Genomic DNA, 15,843 nt, shown 5'->3' on the forward strand with positions numbered 1-15,843 from the left:
GGCCAGTAGTATCAAAAGGTCTTTCTTCTCTTCTCTTCTTTCCCTTTCCCTCTTTTTCCTAGTTTTATTTGTGTTATTACCTTTTATGTTTCAGCTAGGTGGAAAAAAAGATGCTCGGTGCTCTGAGATCTTCATGGTCTCAGTGAAGTGTTTATGCTGGTAAGGCAGCTGCAGTATGACAGAAGTTGACCACGGTCACCCCAGCAGACAGGTTGTCCCCATAAATGGACCTTCTCCATCCCACAGTGGAGCTTTGTGCCCCCTGCTCCCAAATGTGCAAGGGGTAAGTCAGCATTTTACCCTTTGCACTTTGGGCTGCAAGTTGGATTCTCTTTGGAGAAGGCTGAGGGGAAAGCTGAGAGCAGCCTTTCAGTATCTAGAGGGGCTGTGAGAAAGAAGAGAACAAACTCAGTAGCAGGGTATGTTGTGACAAGATGAGAGGAAATGGTTTCAAAGTAAAAGAGGGAAGATTTAGGCTGGATCTAAGGAAGTTTTTTCCAAGAATGGTGAACACGCAGGTTGCCCAGAGAGGTGTTTGTCTCCGTTGCTGCAGACACTCAAGGTCAGGCTGGATGGGCTCTGAGCACTGATGGAGCTGTGGGTGTCCCTGCTCAGTGCAGGGAGTTGGACCAGATGGCCTTTAAGGGTCCCTTCCACCTCCAACAGTTCTATGATTCTGTGCAGTCCCTAGGGTTGCCCTGTTCTCATTCCATACTTTCCATGGATGAAAATAAACAGAGAGGAAAACTCTTGGAAAGAGAAAAGGAAAAGAAGTTGATTTTGGACTGGCTTGGGATTATTCAGTAGATCCTCAGAAGGCTAGAGCTATAGAAATGAGATGAATCAAAGGCAGCAGCCTCTGGCCAAGCCACAGGACATGATGTTAGGCTGAGAAGCTGTGGTGAAAGGGGCAGCAACGTGTAAATTGGAACACCTGCTGAAAGAATTGTTGTGGGGAATGGCAGCCTCACCTGAGCTCCATTAAGGTCAGCACAGCTGATAGCATGGTCACAGTTATTGAAGGCAGACTTTCTTCCCCAGTTAAACCCATGTGAGACAGCTTTCCTAAACTGCTTTGTTGGTGCGTGAAAACGCAGCCAATTATGTAGGTAAAACTGCACCTCAGTGAGGTATGGAGTCAGTATGGAGGTGAAGTCTGTGTAGGCAGCTTGTCAGCCCAACAGTTGGGAATGCAGAAGAGTTTGCAAGGAGCTCCGTGGTTGGTGCAAGCAACTTTCTGTGTCAGGCCTGGTAGAGAGAGCAGACAGGGAAACAAGCAAACAGAAGATGGATTGCATTCACTTGATATTGTTGTTGCCAGAATCTAGATGGCAGCAGAAAGATTAAAACAGAGCTGGGTACAAATAGTGCTACTGCTGGGAAGCTTGTGCAGAAGGACGGAGTTGTGTTCCTGTTTGTGGGAGCCTGGGATAGAGTGAAAGCATGGGCTGTCCCCTCACCTGCAAGCGTGCACAGGTAGAGATGCATCCCAGTGTGCTCACCTGGTACAGCTTTGCAGGCAATGAGTATGAAGGGGCTGAGCACACAGCTGTGTGTTGCAATGGTGTTGCACAAGGTAGGGTGCAGACCTTCAGGCAGGGAAATAGGGGCAGAAGTTTGCTGAGCAGGATGCTCAACTGACTGTCTCAGGTCAGATCCCAGTGGAGAGTTTTATTAAGGAACTATTGGAGCAGCAGTGCAGCTCCTCGACTGGCAACACTTCTGTGGAGCTGAGAGGTGATCAAGTGCCAACAGAGTTCTGCAGGCCTGCCTGCAATGGCTGGAGGGCTGCAGTGCTGGTGGAAGCTGGGTGCAGTTGTATCAATGGTGTGCAGTGAATGTCTGCCTATTTCAGTGCTCGGAAAAGGTACGGCCCCTCTTGGAGCCACAGAGAGAAAGCTTGTGAGGCAGCTTGTAACCATGCACTTGTGTTTTACTTTCAATACTTTTCAAGTGCTTTGAAAGCAAAGAGAGAAAAGAATAAGCAAACACTGACAAGGAGCCAAAAAGGCCAAACACTGGTCGTATTTACAGGACATACTGCAGACAGCACTGTGGGAGGTAGAAATATAGTGGTGTACTTGATACAGCTGCTGATCAGAGAATGATGAATGCCCAGGGGAAAATCTAGAAATATGTAGAGTACTCTGATTTCATATTGGTTTGACAAAGACTAAAATAATGAGAGGAATCTGCCGTGTTCCACCTGTTCAGAGGGAGGTGCAGGGCTGTGAAATGACAGATCAAATTAATGCGCCGGGCAGAAAGGCTGTAATGAGAGACTGTGATTGCTGAGGTGTCGGCCAAGCCCTGGAGCACAGAGCTGGGAGAGGTGAGGAAGAGCTGATGGCTGGATGGACCTCTGCTCCTGCTGAGCCTGCTGCTGCCTCTCAGTGCTCTTGCTCCCAGGCACTGGGGCTATGTGGTTTTATCTTTATAAATGAACCTAGAAGCCCTTTTCTTCTTTTGGCCAAGTCACCGTTTTCTCATATGGACAATCGAGATGTTTCTGTGTTCAGACCCCACTGCACCAATGCAGTTGTATTGTCTCCAATTCCCAACAACAGCATTGTTCATGGCCCTGGTGCAAGCCCAGGTCCAGGCACGGGCTTGGGAGTTGGTTGCAAGAACAGAGTGACCTTTTCTTTCTGGAAGTGATGGATGGCTTGTGCATGGTAGGCAGGAAAATAAAACTTGTCACTGGAAGATAGACGAGGGCAACATTTCCCTGTAGTATTAAGATATGTGTGTTCCTCTCTGAATAGGTTTTCATCTTATGTTGGTAGTGCATGTGGTCCTTCCAGGGGAGCCTTGCCAAATGTTTTGGTGCTTTATGTGAAATTTGGGAGCTATGCTGCTTGTGAGCTACGCAAAAGGAGTAGAAAAAAATAGAGCTAGTCTTTGCAAACTATTGGTGATCGGTGGCTGTTTGGATTGGGTGATCCTATGGGTCTTTTCCAACCTTGATGCTATGATTCTGAACCCCTCTCTGTCTTACTGCAGTGCTGTAAGGGGTCTGCTGGTATTTTGCACTTTAGGTTTTTGGATTCTCAGGTCCTGCTCAGCATGCGGCAGCGCTGAGCCAGCATTCCTCCCCCTCGTCCACAGCACTCAAATTCATTAACCTGCATTTATCGGCTCTTGCCAGGGAAATGGTGAATAATGAGGCCTGGTTCAGGTAATGAAATGATCTCCCTCTCACATCTGATTACATTGTTTCTTATTATTTCCTCAGTGTGTAATTTTGCTTCCCTGGAAGCTTGTTTTGTAAACACTAATGACTGTGCAGTTACAGCCCAAAGTTAAGCTTCCTGGCAGTGCTGCAGAAGCCTGGTGAGCCATGTGGCCGGGCTGTCTGCGTTACCATGCGTGCTTCATTAGCTAACACAGGGATGGAAACACTCCCTTTCTTTGCTGCATGGTACAAGGAGCAGCAGCAGGGATGGGCAGCCCTTGGCATCTACCAGGGATGATGCATATCTTCTGTTTAGGTATCAGTGCTGTGATTTGGCCCACCTATCTGTTCTTCTCTAGTGCTTTCTTGAGCAGTGAACACTATCAGAGATATCTCACATAAGGATTCTATGTGTCCTCTCTCTGCTGGAGAGACTTTTCCTCATACATCTTAAAATTTTATCTACATTTTCAGCAGCATCCACTGGGAAGTCCAGGGCCATCTGAGTTAAACCCTTATATCCAGAAATCCTCATTCCTTGCCCCAGAGAGATGACCTTCTGTGCTCTTTGCCCTATTTCCACAGCAAAATCCCTTGAGGTCATCTCAACTCGCATTGAATTTTCCTATATTATTTCCTTCTCATTGACCTTTGTGTGTACTTGGCAACACCATCCTCACTTCAGCTACTTTCTTCTCCAACTGGGCAGTTTTATATGTCTCACCAACTATAGTATTTGTAGCTGTGGGGGGTGCTTTACTGAAGATTAAGCAAATGAGGATTCCCCACCTAATGTGGCTTAGGCAGCCTGGTCTGATGGTTGACAACCCTGCCCACAGCAGGAGGGTTGAAGCTAGATGATCTGTGAGGTCCTTTTCAACCCAGGCCATTCTATGATTCTATGACTGCACACTGGAAACACACTGGAAGCACACTGGATGAAAGGTCATGGCCTTAAGTTGATCCATGGGACATGGTAGGTGGGCATGCTGGGGATGGGTTGATGGTTGGACTGGGTGATCTTAGTGATCTTTTCTAAATGTAGTGATTCTATGATTCTGGTTTGTATGTATTTCCATGATATACCTGTCCAGATAATGCAGGAGAACTTTGTGTTATTGCTGGAGAAGTAAAATCTTATTTATGAAGCGTGTAGCCAGCTCCTGGCTTGCCAGTAGTCATCATACGTCTTCTCATGATGAGTGTTTCATTTCCCTCCTCATTATCTCTTTACTACGTTATGTAGGAGCTTCAGTAACAGCCTGGAACTCCTGCAAGGTACTGTCCAAGCAAGGAGTGGAGGAGCCACCAGATGGAGTCCAGGCATGGCTGAGCCGTTGGGCACGCATGAGCTGTTCCATAACAGAGTGAAGGTGGTTGGAGTCAGCAGTTTGAACAAGGTACCAAGGCAGCATTGGTGCACGGACCATATGTCACAGACCTTCCCTTAGAGCTGCACTCGAGGGACTGTGCTTCTCTCAGGAGATGCTTTTTCCTCATGGTCCCTTTGGCCGTGTAAAAGCTGCTGGGAAGCTGAATCTAATCATATAGGTCAGCTGTATCTCACGTAGGAGTTTTTGGAAGAGTTTTGTGTTCTCTTCAGAGGGCTTGTCAAGGCACAGTTCATAAATTTGAGGAGGCAGCTGGCCCTGTTATGGATTCCCATGGTGTGCATTGCTGAGACAAGCCTGTCCCTGCAGCAGTGCCTCCTCCTGTACAGTCATGGGTACATCCCTCATACATTGATTGCATACATGCTCAACCAGTCACTAAAAAGTAAAATTTGACCCCATCAAGCAGAGGCTCATAATGATCTCAGCTGGTTTATTGGCCTGATCGATAGCACATGGCTCCTCTGCAGGAGCTGAAAACGTCTAAGTCATCCTCACATTAAAACAAGTGTGGGGGAAAGGCATTTCCACAGTGAATTGTTCAATCTGTTTAAATTAGTTTTTTTCTCCCCTCCCCCCCCCCCCCAAACTATCGACTAATGGGCTGAAACATTTCTAAATGTGTCTGTTTTTGAAGACAATGCCATTTTTCTCGGGAAAGAAAATCGTTAAGTGACAAGTGAGCAACGAGCCTGTCCTTGTCAGTGTGCTTCTCAGCTGGGAAAACAGGTGTGGAAAAGGTTTAAATTAAGTGCTTCTCTGCACTGTGAGTCAAAATGTAAATGGTTCGCCTTCAGATGGTTTTGTTTTCCTCTTAGGGTTTTGCTCATTTTTGCTATCAAGTCCAGTCGTGCAGTATATAAGTGCAAAGTTCATAATGCATCGATTTCCTTGGTTGTAAAGCCTGTAATTTCATCACCATTTCCTGTACATCTCAGGATTTCCAATGGCTCCTATGATGAAGCCAGCCCTAGGCAGCCACCCCTCATTTCAACTCATTGGCCCATGTGCAGAGTCCCTCTGTGCTGAAAGCCATGTGCCATTTCATTGCCTCTGTATCATCATCCCAAACCCTGGGGAAAGGTTGTGCTGGGGCTTTGTCAGCACAGCAATTCACTGTTGTTGCTATTAGCTTTGTCCTTCCAGCCCCAGGTGGCTGTAAACCCTGCACTGTGTACAAAGGACATGCCACACCCCTCCCATCTCCTGTTTTTATACTCATTTTCAGATGTTATTAGGACAAGTTTCTTCTGAAAAAGAGCAGTGATGCACTGGCACAGCTGCCCAGCAAGTGGTGGGGTCACCAACCCTGGAGGTGCTCCAGATCAATGGGAATGTGGCACTGAGGGATGTTGGAGATGGGCATGGTGGAGAGGGTTGGGGTTGGACTTGGGGATCTTAGTGGTCTTTTCCAACCTGATTCATTCTATGATTCTGATTACATAAAGCGCTTAAATACACCAGCTCAGGGAGAAAGCCAAATCCTGCTCTGTCTTGTGTTGAAGGCAAAGGTAGAGACCAGCCCAAATCTTTCTCACCTAGGGAAAATGACTGTTCTTGTCATGGAAAATACCAAGCAGGTCATATCTATCACCTTCCTGTATTAAGAAACCAATGGCAATCCAATGTAAATCAGGCAATATTTACCAGGGTAAGTGGAGTACTTAGTGGTGTTTGATGCTCTCTATAACTTCCTGAAGGGAGCTTGTAGTGAGCTGGGGGTCGGCCTCTTCTCTCGTGTCATTAGTGATAGGACCAGAGGGAATGGTTTCAAGCTATGGCAGAGGAGATTCAGGCTGGACATTAGGAAGTATTACTTTTCAGAAAGGGTGGTCAGGCACTGGAATGGATGCCCAGGGAGGTGGTGGAGTCACCGAGCCTGCGGTTGTTCAAGGAAAGGCTGGATGTTGTGTTGAGGGACATGGTTTAGTGGGAGCTGTTGGTAATAGGTGAACGGTTGGACTGGATGAGCTTTTAGGTCTTTTCCAACCTTGGTGATTCTATGATGATTCTATGATTCTATGATTCATATTTATTGGTGCTGGGTGATTCATTTTTTCCCAGATTTGCGGTGATATTATCACACTTGGAAGAATAGGAACAATAAAGGGGAGTTGGACTGATTGACCTTTAAAAGCCCCTTCCAACTCTAAGGATTCTATGATTCTGATACTGGAAAGCGCAAAATTTTCAACAATTGTGGAACTGGTGGGGAGATGAATCTAGTTTTTATTTTTAAAAGCACAACTGAAGTTTAAAGCAGAAAGGGAGGGGTATCCTTCACTGCCCATGCTCCCTTTTAGCAGGTGCCTTGTTGTATTGATAACACTCAAGATGGGCATCAAGTTGTACCAGGGTAAGTTTAGGTTGGATATCAGGAAAAACTTCTCTACAGAAATGGTTGTTCAGCACTGGAATAGGCTCTCCAAGGAGGTGGGCGAGTCACCATCCGTGATTGTGTTTAAAAACCATCTGGATGTGGTGCTCAGGGACATGATTTAGCAGAGGGTTGTTCAAGTTGGGGTAGTAGGGTAAGGTTGCAGTTGGACTTGATGATCTTTAGGGCCTTTTCCTAAATTCTATGATTATCAAAAAACAAGTTTCTGAAGTGATGAAAAGCTGGTGCTGATGCTTGGCTGTGGTCCTACATATCCTCTGAGCCCAGGTTTGCTGTTGTTCTGCTCCTCATCATGTCTTTCACATGTAAAGCTTCCTGTGGCACACAGGGCTGAGGGATGCTGAGCCTTTTGGCTTTGAGGACATTGCATATGAAAACAAAGCAGTAATATGTTTTTTGGTTGAATGATCCTCTGAGTTCTTTTCTATATGTGTGACTAAAAAGTGTTGTGCAATCTTATAAAAACGAACCAGGAGATGGGAGGAGGCATTCTGGTCCCACCTAAGCTTTTTGGAGGGGTAAACTTTCATTCCTGTGATTGTTGAAAGCAGATAAAGCAGAACAGGTGCGGAGAACCTGACTCCAAATTACTCGTTGTGCAATGGTTTGGCTGCGATCTGAAGGAAGGCGCTGGGAATTACAGCATAAAGGCAGTCAGAAAGCAAAGAGCAATGGATTTTATATTGTAGCCTTTCAATTCCCTTTTCACAAAGTCTTTTGTGTACATTTAGGGAGGGGAGGAGAACTGGCTGCTGGTCCTGCCCATGGGAGCAGAGAAGGGTGCGAGGGTGACGCAGAACGCTCTGCATCTCTCCTCTGCTCAGGAAGGGATTCAAGATGCTCTAAGCCGGAGAAAGATCCACAGTGCACACAGGGGAAAGCTTGATTTCCTAACACAGCGGTGTGTTTTGCTTTTTATTAGCTATCTTGCACTGCAGCAAAACTCATCCCGGTCATAATCGTTCCCAGTGCCAAAGAAAGAAGTAAAATGCAGGAGCAAATAACTGCCTTTGTGGGTTCATGAAGACCCAGGCGTCTTTCACTTCTGAGTTCTGGCATAATAAATCCTGAAGTGCTTTTCTTCTCACAGCAGACATAGTTAATACAGCTGTTTGCTGGTGTGTCCTTAAGAGCAGACAAATGGCAACTTCTCAGTGGGCAAGCAGCAGAAGCCTGAAAACCCTGTGATTTTCCCCTCATTTGAGAAGCTAAGAAATAAAATGATATATATATCTACAGATTTTCTTCTTTTATTCTCTTTCTCTGTTTTCTTCCGGGACAAAATGCAATCAGCATTTCAGAACATGTCTCTTCAGATGGAAATGACAGCAGCTCACTCACACCACCTGCCCTGACACCAGAGAGGGGCAAGTGGGCAAGATGCATTTCCTACCCAGCAGCTCTTCTGCAGAGGGAGAAGGGGCCTATGGGGATGCTCAGGTGTTCTGGGCCCTGTAAACTTGATGCTGTATAAATGCAGCCTTCCTCTCCTCATATTCTGCACCCCCCAGGACAATCCTTAGCAGGACACAGTGAGCATAGCAGGTTTCCCTTCTGTTTCTTCCAGTGCAATCACAGCTGCTGACTTTTGCTTGTCTGCAGATCCAGCTGGAAGCTCAAATCTCCTTTTATTTTCTGTATGGGTTCCTAATCTGGAAATGGATCTCATTTGCTTTACTGAATTACAAGCAAATTAAGCTGAACACATTGTGTAATGCCCGGATGTGTTGCAGGGTTCTAGTGAAAGAGAAAAAAGAGTGTAATTGCTTCAAGTTTCTCCTTTCCTCAATATCAGTAACTTTGTGTTCTCAAAAATATAAAATGTCTCTATTAACAGCGGAGGTTTTGCTCGGGGCCAGGAGCTGGAGCTGCATCTGTCTCACATCTTTCATCCTCTCAGCCATAAAAGAACATCTCTGCCAACATCCCGAGCTCTGTTCCCTTGCAGTTCCTCCCTTCACAGTCAGGCACACTTTGGTTATCTGCAGTATTGCTCTTGATGGTATTATTAAATAGTTCTGATCATTTTCCTGTTGGCAATGGCTTTTTCCTCTCAGATGGATTTTTTTTTTTTCCCTTGGTTGTAAATCAGCTTTAGAGCCTCGTATGTTTAAGGAGAGTAAATACCTCAGTGCTCCAAATGAGACAAGTATTTTGCATTTTCATTTCCTGACCCATCAGGGAGAGTTTCATGCAAAATGCAAGAGAAACATCAAAATGATGAAACAGCAGTGTTTATGGTTTGATCTCTGGTTAGCACAGCTGATGTCAGACAAACTACCAGTGCTCCTCAGACTTTGCAAAGAGTGAACTCCAAGAGGGCAGACCCTTTATAGGTCATTTCTCAATGGCCAGTTGAGCTTGCTGACAAACACTCATCACCTGAGGTTTTGTGCGTTTTTTTAGTTTACTGATTTGATGAGATCTGAAAACCAAGGGATGAATCTTGCCTGAGGAGGATAGGCTGAGAAGAGAAGGCTCTGGGAAGGGCTGTGAGTAACCTGTCAGTACCTACAGGCCGTAAGGAAAGAGGGGACAGACTCTGTAGCAGGGTCTGTAGTGACTGGACAAGGGAAAATAGTTTCAAAGTAAAAGAGGGGAGATTTAGGCTGGATATAAGGAAGAAGTTTTTTTCCAATAAGGGTGGTGAGGCAGTGGCACAGGTTGCTCAAAGAGACAGTGGGTGCCCCATCCCTGCAGACACCCAAGGTCAGGCTGGATGGACTCTGAGCACTGATGGAGCTGTGGGTGTCCCTGCTCAGTGCAGGGAGTTGGACCAGATGGCCTTTCAGGGTCCCTTTCAACTCCAACAATTCTATGCAACATCAAGTTTGGTTTCCTTTCACCACACCACGTTTATTCTGATAGCAAGGAAACCTTTCCTCTTCCCAAAGGTTGTTTAACAGGACTGATTTGCAAGGTTATTTTTTAAGCTGAGAACAATTATAAACTCTGACTGTGATAATTAACAGTCACAAAGCTTATCTTTGGGGAAAGCATAGCACGCAGTCCTATTTTAGTCCTATTATAACGTGGAGGGAGAAAAATAATGTCAACCTCCACCAGTACTCAGAGCAGGAGCCTTGCGGAGTGCCTGCGTAGGGCGTGAGCTGCCATGCAGCACGGGAGGTGTGTCATTTTGGCAAACAGAGAATGTTGTGACGCAGAATCAAACTGTCAGCAGCCAATGTGTGAAAGGGTGTTCCTCCCTTCTCACAGGAAGTGATAGTTTTGTAAGCCCAGGGTCAGCCTTCTGAGACGGTCCACCAGGATGCTGGGGAGGATTTTGGGCCGTGGTCCAGTGGGGTGGTGCAGGTGGGGGGCTCACCTGCACCCCTGGGACCTCCATGCTGTTCCACCACTGCTGTGCTGTGCCAGAGGTGTCGGGAACAGAGCCAGGGTTGCGCAGGGTGCAGTGCTGCAGACAGCTGCTCCAGGTGGGTGGAAGTTCTTTGGTCGCTGTTTTGTGCTGCAGAATGGGGGGAGAAGGGTTTGTGCAGGGAACAGCTGGGAAATGATCCCCGTTCTGTGCTGTTGCATTGCTGTGTTGGTGCTATGGATGCTTTTGGGGATATGGAGACAATTGAGAGTTCCAAGTAGGGGGAGAAAGTTTTTTTTTCTGTGTATTAAATAGTTCTGCTTCTGTGGTGGCAAACACAAAGTGATGCCTTATGTCCGAGAATCTGTTAGCTAAAAAAGAAAGTGAAAGTTCCTCCTTGCAGCTTGCTGCCAGCTTTCTGTAGGTGGGTGGTGCAATCCCCACTCCCACAGGTACAGTGCTGCCACATCCCATCCATCCCCACCCAGAGCACTTTGGAAACCAGCGATGTGCCAGTTCAGAAGGGGACGCTGCAATGCCTCAGTGCAGCGACTTCCAGGCAGTAGATTTGTTTGTTGCTCCTTCCAATGATAATGATGTTCCTAACTGTGGTTGCACATCCTTCCAGGCTGGTCTTCCCACCAGGGAGCTGCTTGGTGCCCACTGCAGATGAGGTTTCTGCACCAAATTCCTCGCCCTGGTGAGTACAGACTGTGGGGCTGCCAGTGCTGCCACTGGTCTGCTGCATGGGACTTTACCCGTATCTCCTTGGGATTGAAACCTGTCCTTTTAGCAATCTGCCCATCTGCTGATCAAATTCAGACTCATTGATATTTCAGATTCACCTCTGGTCTCCCTGGCACTGTTGAAAAACAAAACAAAACAAAACAAAACAAAACAAAAAAAAAGTAGGAGAAGAAATAGATTAAATTTACCTGCACTGTAAGGATGCCAAGATTTATACCTGGAATTGTTCAGCCTTTTATCACCCCTGGTGTGCATGAGCAGGTGTGGAACAAAGGCAATCAGTGTGATTTCACCATCTCAGTGCAGGCAGGGAGAGATGCTCTGTGCCCTCAGCAGCAGCCAGACAGTATGGGATACTCAGACCATGCATCTTTGTATCCATCCCTTCCTGCATGGCTTGGTCACCCATAGCATGCTTCTAAACACCAGTCCCACATCACAGGGCACCATCACCCAGCATCTTGTTTGCACCCTGCCTGGGTGTGCAAGCAGTGGTTGCCTATACAGGTGCACAAGGCAAAAGCCAGCATTTGGGCTGGCTTCCCCTATTTCCAAAGGGGACTGTGGCCTCACTGTGGCCTGTCATTGCTCTTGTTTCCATCAAGAGGCGCTGGAGTCCCTTTCTCATTATGCTCACAGTGACAGCATGCTAATGACATCGCTGCAGCACTCTTCTGGTGTGTCATGTATCATCATTAGAGTACAGCAACCTGGTACCCAGCTTGCATGAGAACTACAGCCTCCCACCAGGCTGTACTTTCACAGACCTCATCTCTCCATCAGTCCTTTCTGAAAGAGATGCTGTGGAGGAGTTACTGGTGCTGCTGGCAGTTTGCTGAGCTCCCTGTTGGAAAGCAGGATGCAAGCAGGGTGACAGCATGCTGTGGGGTGGGTGATTGCAGCCCCACATCTCTTCCCTTCAGAATAGGGAAGACTGGGGAGATTTTTAGTTTAAAACCTACCTAAAATAAAGAAAATAATTTTTAAAACTGAGTAAGTTCTAAATATAACAAAGCATCTCATCCCAGCTGCTGGTTCTTATTGACATTAGAAAGCATGTTTGGCTCTCAAAGAATAGAAAAGTGCTGTTCTAAATTTTAAGACCCCTTCCCCCTTAACTGTATTGGTGTTGGCACAGCTGCGCAGGGACTGGTGGGGTCACCATCCCTGGAGGAGTCCAAGAACCGTGGGGAGGTGGCACTGTGGGATGTGTGGGCATGGTGGGGTGGGGTGGGATTGGACTGGGTGATCTTAGAAGTCATTTCAGCCTTGTTGATTCAATGGCTTCTTTTTTTTTTTTTTTTTAATTCTTAAGCTTTGCTCACTCTTTTCTTTTGCAAAATCTCTTCAAGCATTCAAAAATGAAAGAAGGCCTACAAATTTTGACAAAAAGGTGTTGGTGTGGGCAGGACGCTTTAAAAAGGAGGAGGACATTCCCAAGTACATAACGTAAGTAGACCTTTTTTTCTTTTGATATTCATTTAATTTTGCTGAGCGGTACTGTTGGAGGTGAGCATGCAGATGGAGACCCCAGCCTTCTTAGTCAGAAGGCTGCTCGCATGGTTGGTATTTGTGGACTGCCATGCCAATGATGCTTACAGCTTCTGGTGTCCAAAAAGAATCCCAACTGTTGGGAGCATGAACTTCTTGTTTTGCCTCTGATGTAAATCGGGTTCGCTTCTTTTTGTTGTCATCCATTTCAGACTCATCAGAAGTGTTTTTTGCAAGGAAGTGGCTCTGTAGTTCAGGAGTCACCATGGTAAAACGTCATCCACATTGGGTTTTTACAGGTTTTGCTAGCTTTTATTAAAGGAACGTTAGTGTTATTCACAGATCTGGTGGAAAACGTCTGCAAAGAGTTCCTGGTTTCTGGTCTGTGGTTTTACCCACAGATGATCTTGCTGGTTGTTTCCAACCTTGCGATTCTATGATTCTAAATGACCCCTTTGTCAAGGTATTTTGTTACAGGGTTGTGTTTCATTTCAGAGTCCCAGTGCCCCCTGCGTTGTGGGGTCCTTAGAGGTTGGCCTTTCCCTTGCAGACATAATGGAATCCACAGCTGGATATGATTTCATGAATGACTCAGGCCTTGCAGTCTCTTGCAAGCATGAGTGGTCAGATAAATGCTGTGAGTCACTTGTGGAAGGCGATGGAGATTTCTCAGCAGTGGCTGTGAGAAGCTGCTTGGGACGATGACTCTGGGTGGATGATGGTCATCTGCTCCTGCTCAGCCTTCCACTTCATGGTGCACAGACAGGCAGCTGTTGGAAGATTTGGGGGTTTGTCACCCAGCTCCTCACAATCTCATTTCCCACATGCTGCTGCAGGATGGGAACTCTGCTCTGTCCTCTGCAGGTCTGAGGTTTTGGATGCAGCAAGGAACGCTGTGAGGATAAAGGTTTGCTACATCATGATTGCACTGACCTTGCTGGGTTGCTTGGCTATGGTCATCACAGGCAAAGAGGTGAGTAATGTTTTTTGGGTAACACACTTATCAGGTGGTCTACGTGGGCTTTCTTTTTAAATAAGCACCCAGTTGACAGGCTTTGAGATTAAGTCCATATTAGCAATATTAGCATGGGATTTCTCTTGCCCCATTCTCCAGGGGAGAGGTTGGCATGGGGAAGCACAATTTGCTTGTTAGAATGTTCCTTCTGGCACACTTCACCATAAACTCATGTGCTCAGTGCCTCCATATCACGGTGTTTCAGCAAGTCCAAAGGTTGTGGAGTAGCTCAGATAGTGTTGGCAGAGCCTGCTTCTGCCCTGTGGCCATGGGTAATGGGTTCCTGTGGTTCTGCCCAGCATGCCACCATGGCCACATGGCTGTGATGCTTCTCTTCTCCTGTGCCACATGTATGGAAGGAGGATCTGCAGCCCAACTGGCACATCCTAGTTGCAAGTGCACTGTCCTACCTTCTTCCTACCTGCTCATGCACGTCTAAACATCATGCAATGTAATTTTTCTGCTACTTAGAAGCTTAGAATGGTGAGAAATTGGTAAAATAAAGAAGCACATTCATGTCTTTCATCATGAAATATCAGAGAGGAGAGTGGGGTGTCAAAGCAAGTGGTACAAACGAAGGGAATTTTGGTGGTAGGAAATGTATGCATGCAATGTTTTTCACCATTTCTTTCCAAAGGCTGCTAAAAAGGATCACACACTGCTGAGGATGAATGAAGAGAAGAAGGCTAAATGGAGGGCTGAAGCAGAGAAAGATCACGAGGCAGCTGCTGTGAAGGCACAATGATCAGGAACAGGTTTGCTTTAACAGCAGGAGAGAAGTGATTTGCACACATGCCATATGTACCTGTCTTCCTTTTACTCCTTGGATCTTTCTGCCTGCAACTCTCTCAGAGTAAAGGCTGCTCCATGTGAGCTGTGAAGTTCTGGTGGAAACCCCAGCAGCTTCCTTCTGTGGCCTCTGGTCTTTGGTACTGGGTTCAGCTAAAATAAAGACACCTCCTATGAGCTGGGAAGTGTGAGGGCGATGGGTGGAAGATTGCACAGCTCAGGATCCATTCCTCATGGTGCTGCTGCTGCTCAGCGTGGTCTTTGCAGGCAGGAAGGATGCAACCCTATGTCAGAGAGCATCCCAGGCTGTGCAATTCCTCTAATGCACACAGGCTTGGCCAAAGGGATCTGGGGCAGAGGGAGAACAGGTCTGAAATATGTCCTCAAACCAAGAAGAGGTCTCTTCCTCTGACTCTGCTGTCATTGCTGTCCCACCCCTCTCCTTAGCCCCTCACAGGGACACATGAGCAGGTGGAGGGTATGAGCAGCCCTGGTGACTGAATCGGGCCAAAAAGCCTTTGGGTCAGAGGAGCTGCTGTGAATGTGGGGTGGCAACATGGGCTCACGGCGTGGTTTGGTGATGGTGGACAGCTGCCCTCCCAGGAGCAGGGATCCTGGTGAGGTGCACTTCCTATCCTGTTGCACTTCTTTGCTTTGCTTTTTCATCTTCTGCTTCCAGTCGTTGGCATGGAAGCTCCCTAGCACTTGCTTAGTTGTGATTTTAGTTAGGATTAATTGCTAATAGATGGTTTGCTAAAACTGAATTCTTTCTAATCACCATAGTTCATTAACTCATAATAAAACAGCTGTCCAATTACATCTAAAACAAACACTTCTCTTCACAGCTTCATTTAAAGTGTCACCAAACTCTGAGATGATGCTTAATGGGAGAGATCCTCGAAATATTGAAAGTTCCATTTTCATAAAGTCATTAAACTTTAAGACAGACCTCAGCTTACCCCTGTGGTCCGAGTCTCCGTGCATCATTCATATCATAGAATCATTAATGTTAGAAAAGACCACTAAGTTCATCAGGTTCAACTGTGAACCCATCACCATCAGGCCTGCTAAAACAGGTAAACCCTTAAGACCCATAAGTTGAGCCCACAGAGCTGGATATGCTGCATGGGGTACCAAGGGATGTGGAGCAACAAAACCCACCATCTCATCCCAACCACCAAAGGAGGTGGCAAACGCTGTAACCGTCTCAGCCTTTCTGCTACACATAATCACACCAAGGCTTGGCTCTGCTGCTGCAAGGTTTGTTACCTGGACCATGTATATTTGGTTCCAGCAGTCTGGAAGATTCCATGGAGGTGTTTGGGTTTATTGTGCCAAAAATGATGGTCCACTCATCACTGGTGTGTCACTCCATGAAGAAGCTGCTGGCAAGGGTGAGCTCTTCCCCAGGGCTTGGGGTCAGTGCTCAGCAGATGTTGGGCTCTGGGGCTCCTGGATCTGTGGTCTTCGGGTGTTTGGTAGTGGAGGTTTCTTCCTTCTGCACACCTGTGGAGGATG

At 46.7% G+C, this 15,843-nt stretch overlaps 1 protein-coding gene across 2 annotated transcripts; it reads left to right on the plus strand.

Moving 5' to 3' along the window:
- The first annotated feature begins 10,163 nt into the window (after positions 1 to 10,163).
- LOC122163798 (protein FAM162B-like) lies at positions 10,164 to 15,283 on the plus strand. 2 transcript variants are annotated; one of them, XM_042825294.1, is made up of 6 exons: positions 10,165 to 10,401; positions 10,912 to 10,983; positions 12,383 to 12,479; positions 13,386 to 13,494; positions 14,174 to 14,291; positions 15,171 to 15,283. In XM_042825294.1, the coding sequence occupies exons 1-5, from the start codon at positions 10,236 to 10,238 to the stop codon at positions 14,279 to 14,281; spliced, it is 552 nt and encodes a 183-aa protein (XP_042681228.1). In that variant the 5' UTR covers positions 10,165 to 10,235; the 3' UTR covers positions 14,282 to 14,291; positions 15,171 to 15,283. The 2 variants fall into 2 exon arrangements, with proteins under 2 accessions (XP_042681229.1, XP_042681228.1); XM_042825295.1 differs by lacking the exon at positions 15,171 to 15,283 and having other exon boundaries at positions 10,164 to 10,401; positions 14,174 to 14,502.
- Positions 15,284 to 15,843: the final 560 nt, after the last annotated feature.

The sequence above is a fragment of the Centrocercus urophasianus genome, unplaced genomic scaffold (assembly GCF_019232065.1).
Source record: "Centrocercus urophasianus isolate 14NV4802_14NV808 unplaced genomic scaffold, USGS_Curo_1.0 seq_24, whole genome shotgun sequence".
NCBI classification, from domain to species: Eukaryota; Metazoa; Chordata; class Aves; order Galliformes; family Phasianidae; genus Centrocercus; species Centrocercus urophasianus.

What these genes read in the sequence shown, in the direction of transcription:
- LOC122163798 (XM_042825295.1), top strand. Translation starts at nt 10,236, where the DNA reads ATGCTGGGGAGGATTTTGGGCCGTGGTCCAGTGGGGTGGTGCAGGTGG. An exon ending in GCTGCAGACAGCTGCTCCAG is followed by an intron (nt 10,402 to 10,911) that starts GTGGGTGGAAGT and finishes ACATCCTTCCAG; the next exon opens with GCTGGTCTTCCCACCAGGGA. An exon ending in GACATTCCCAAGTACATAAC is followed by an intron (nt 12,480 to 13,385) that starts GTAAGTAGACCT and finishes TGTCCTCTGCAG; the next exon opens with GTCTGAGGTTTTGGATGCAG.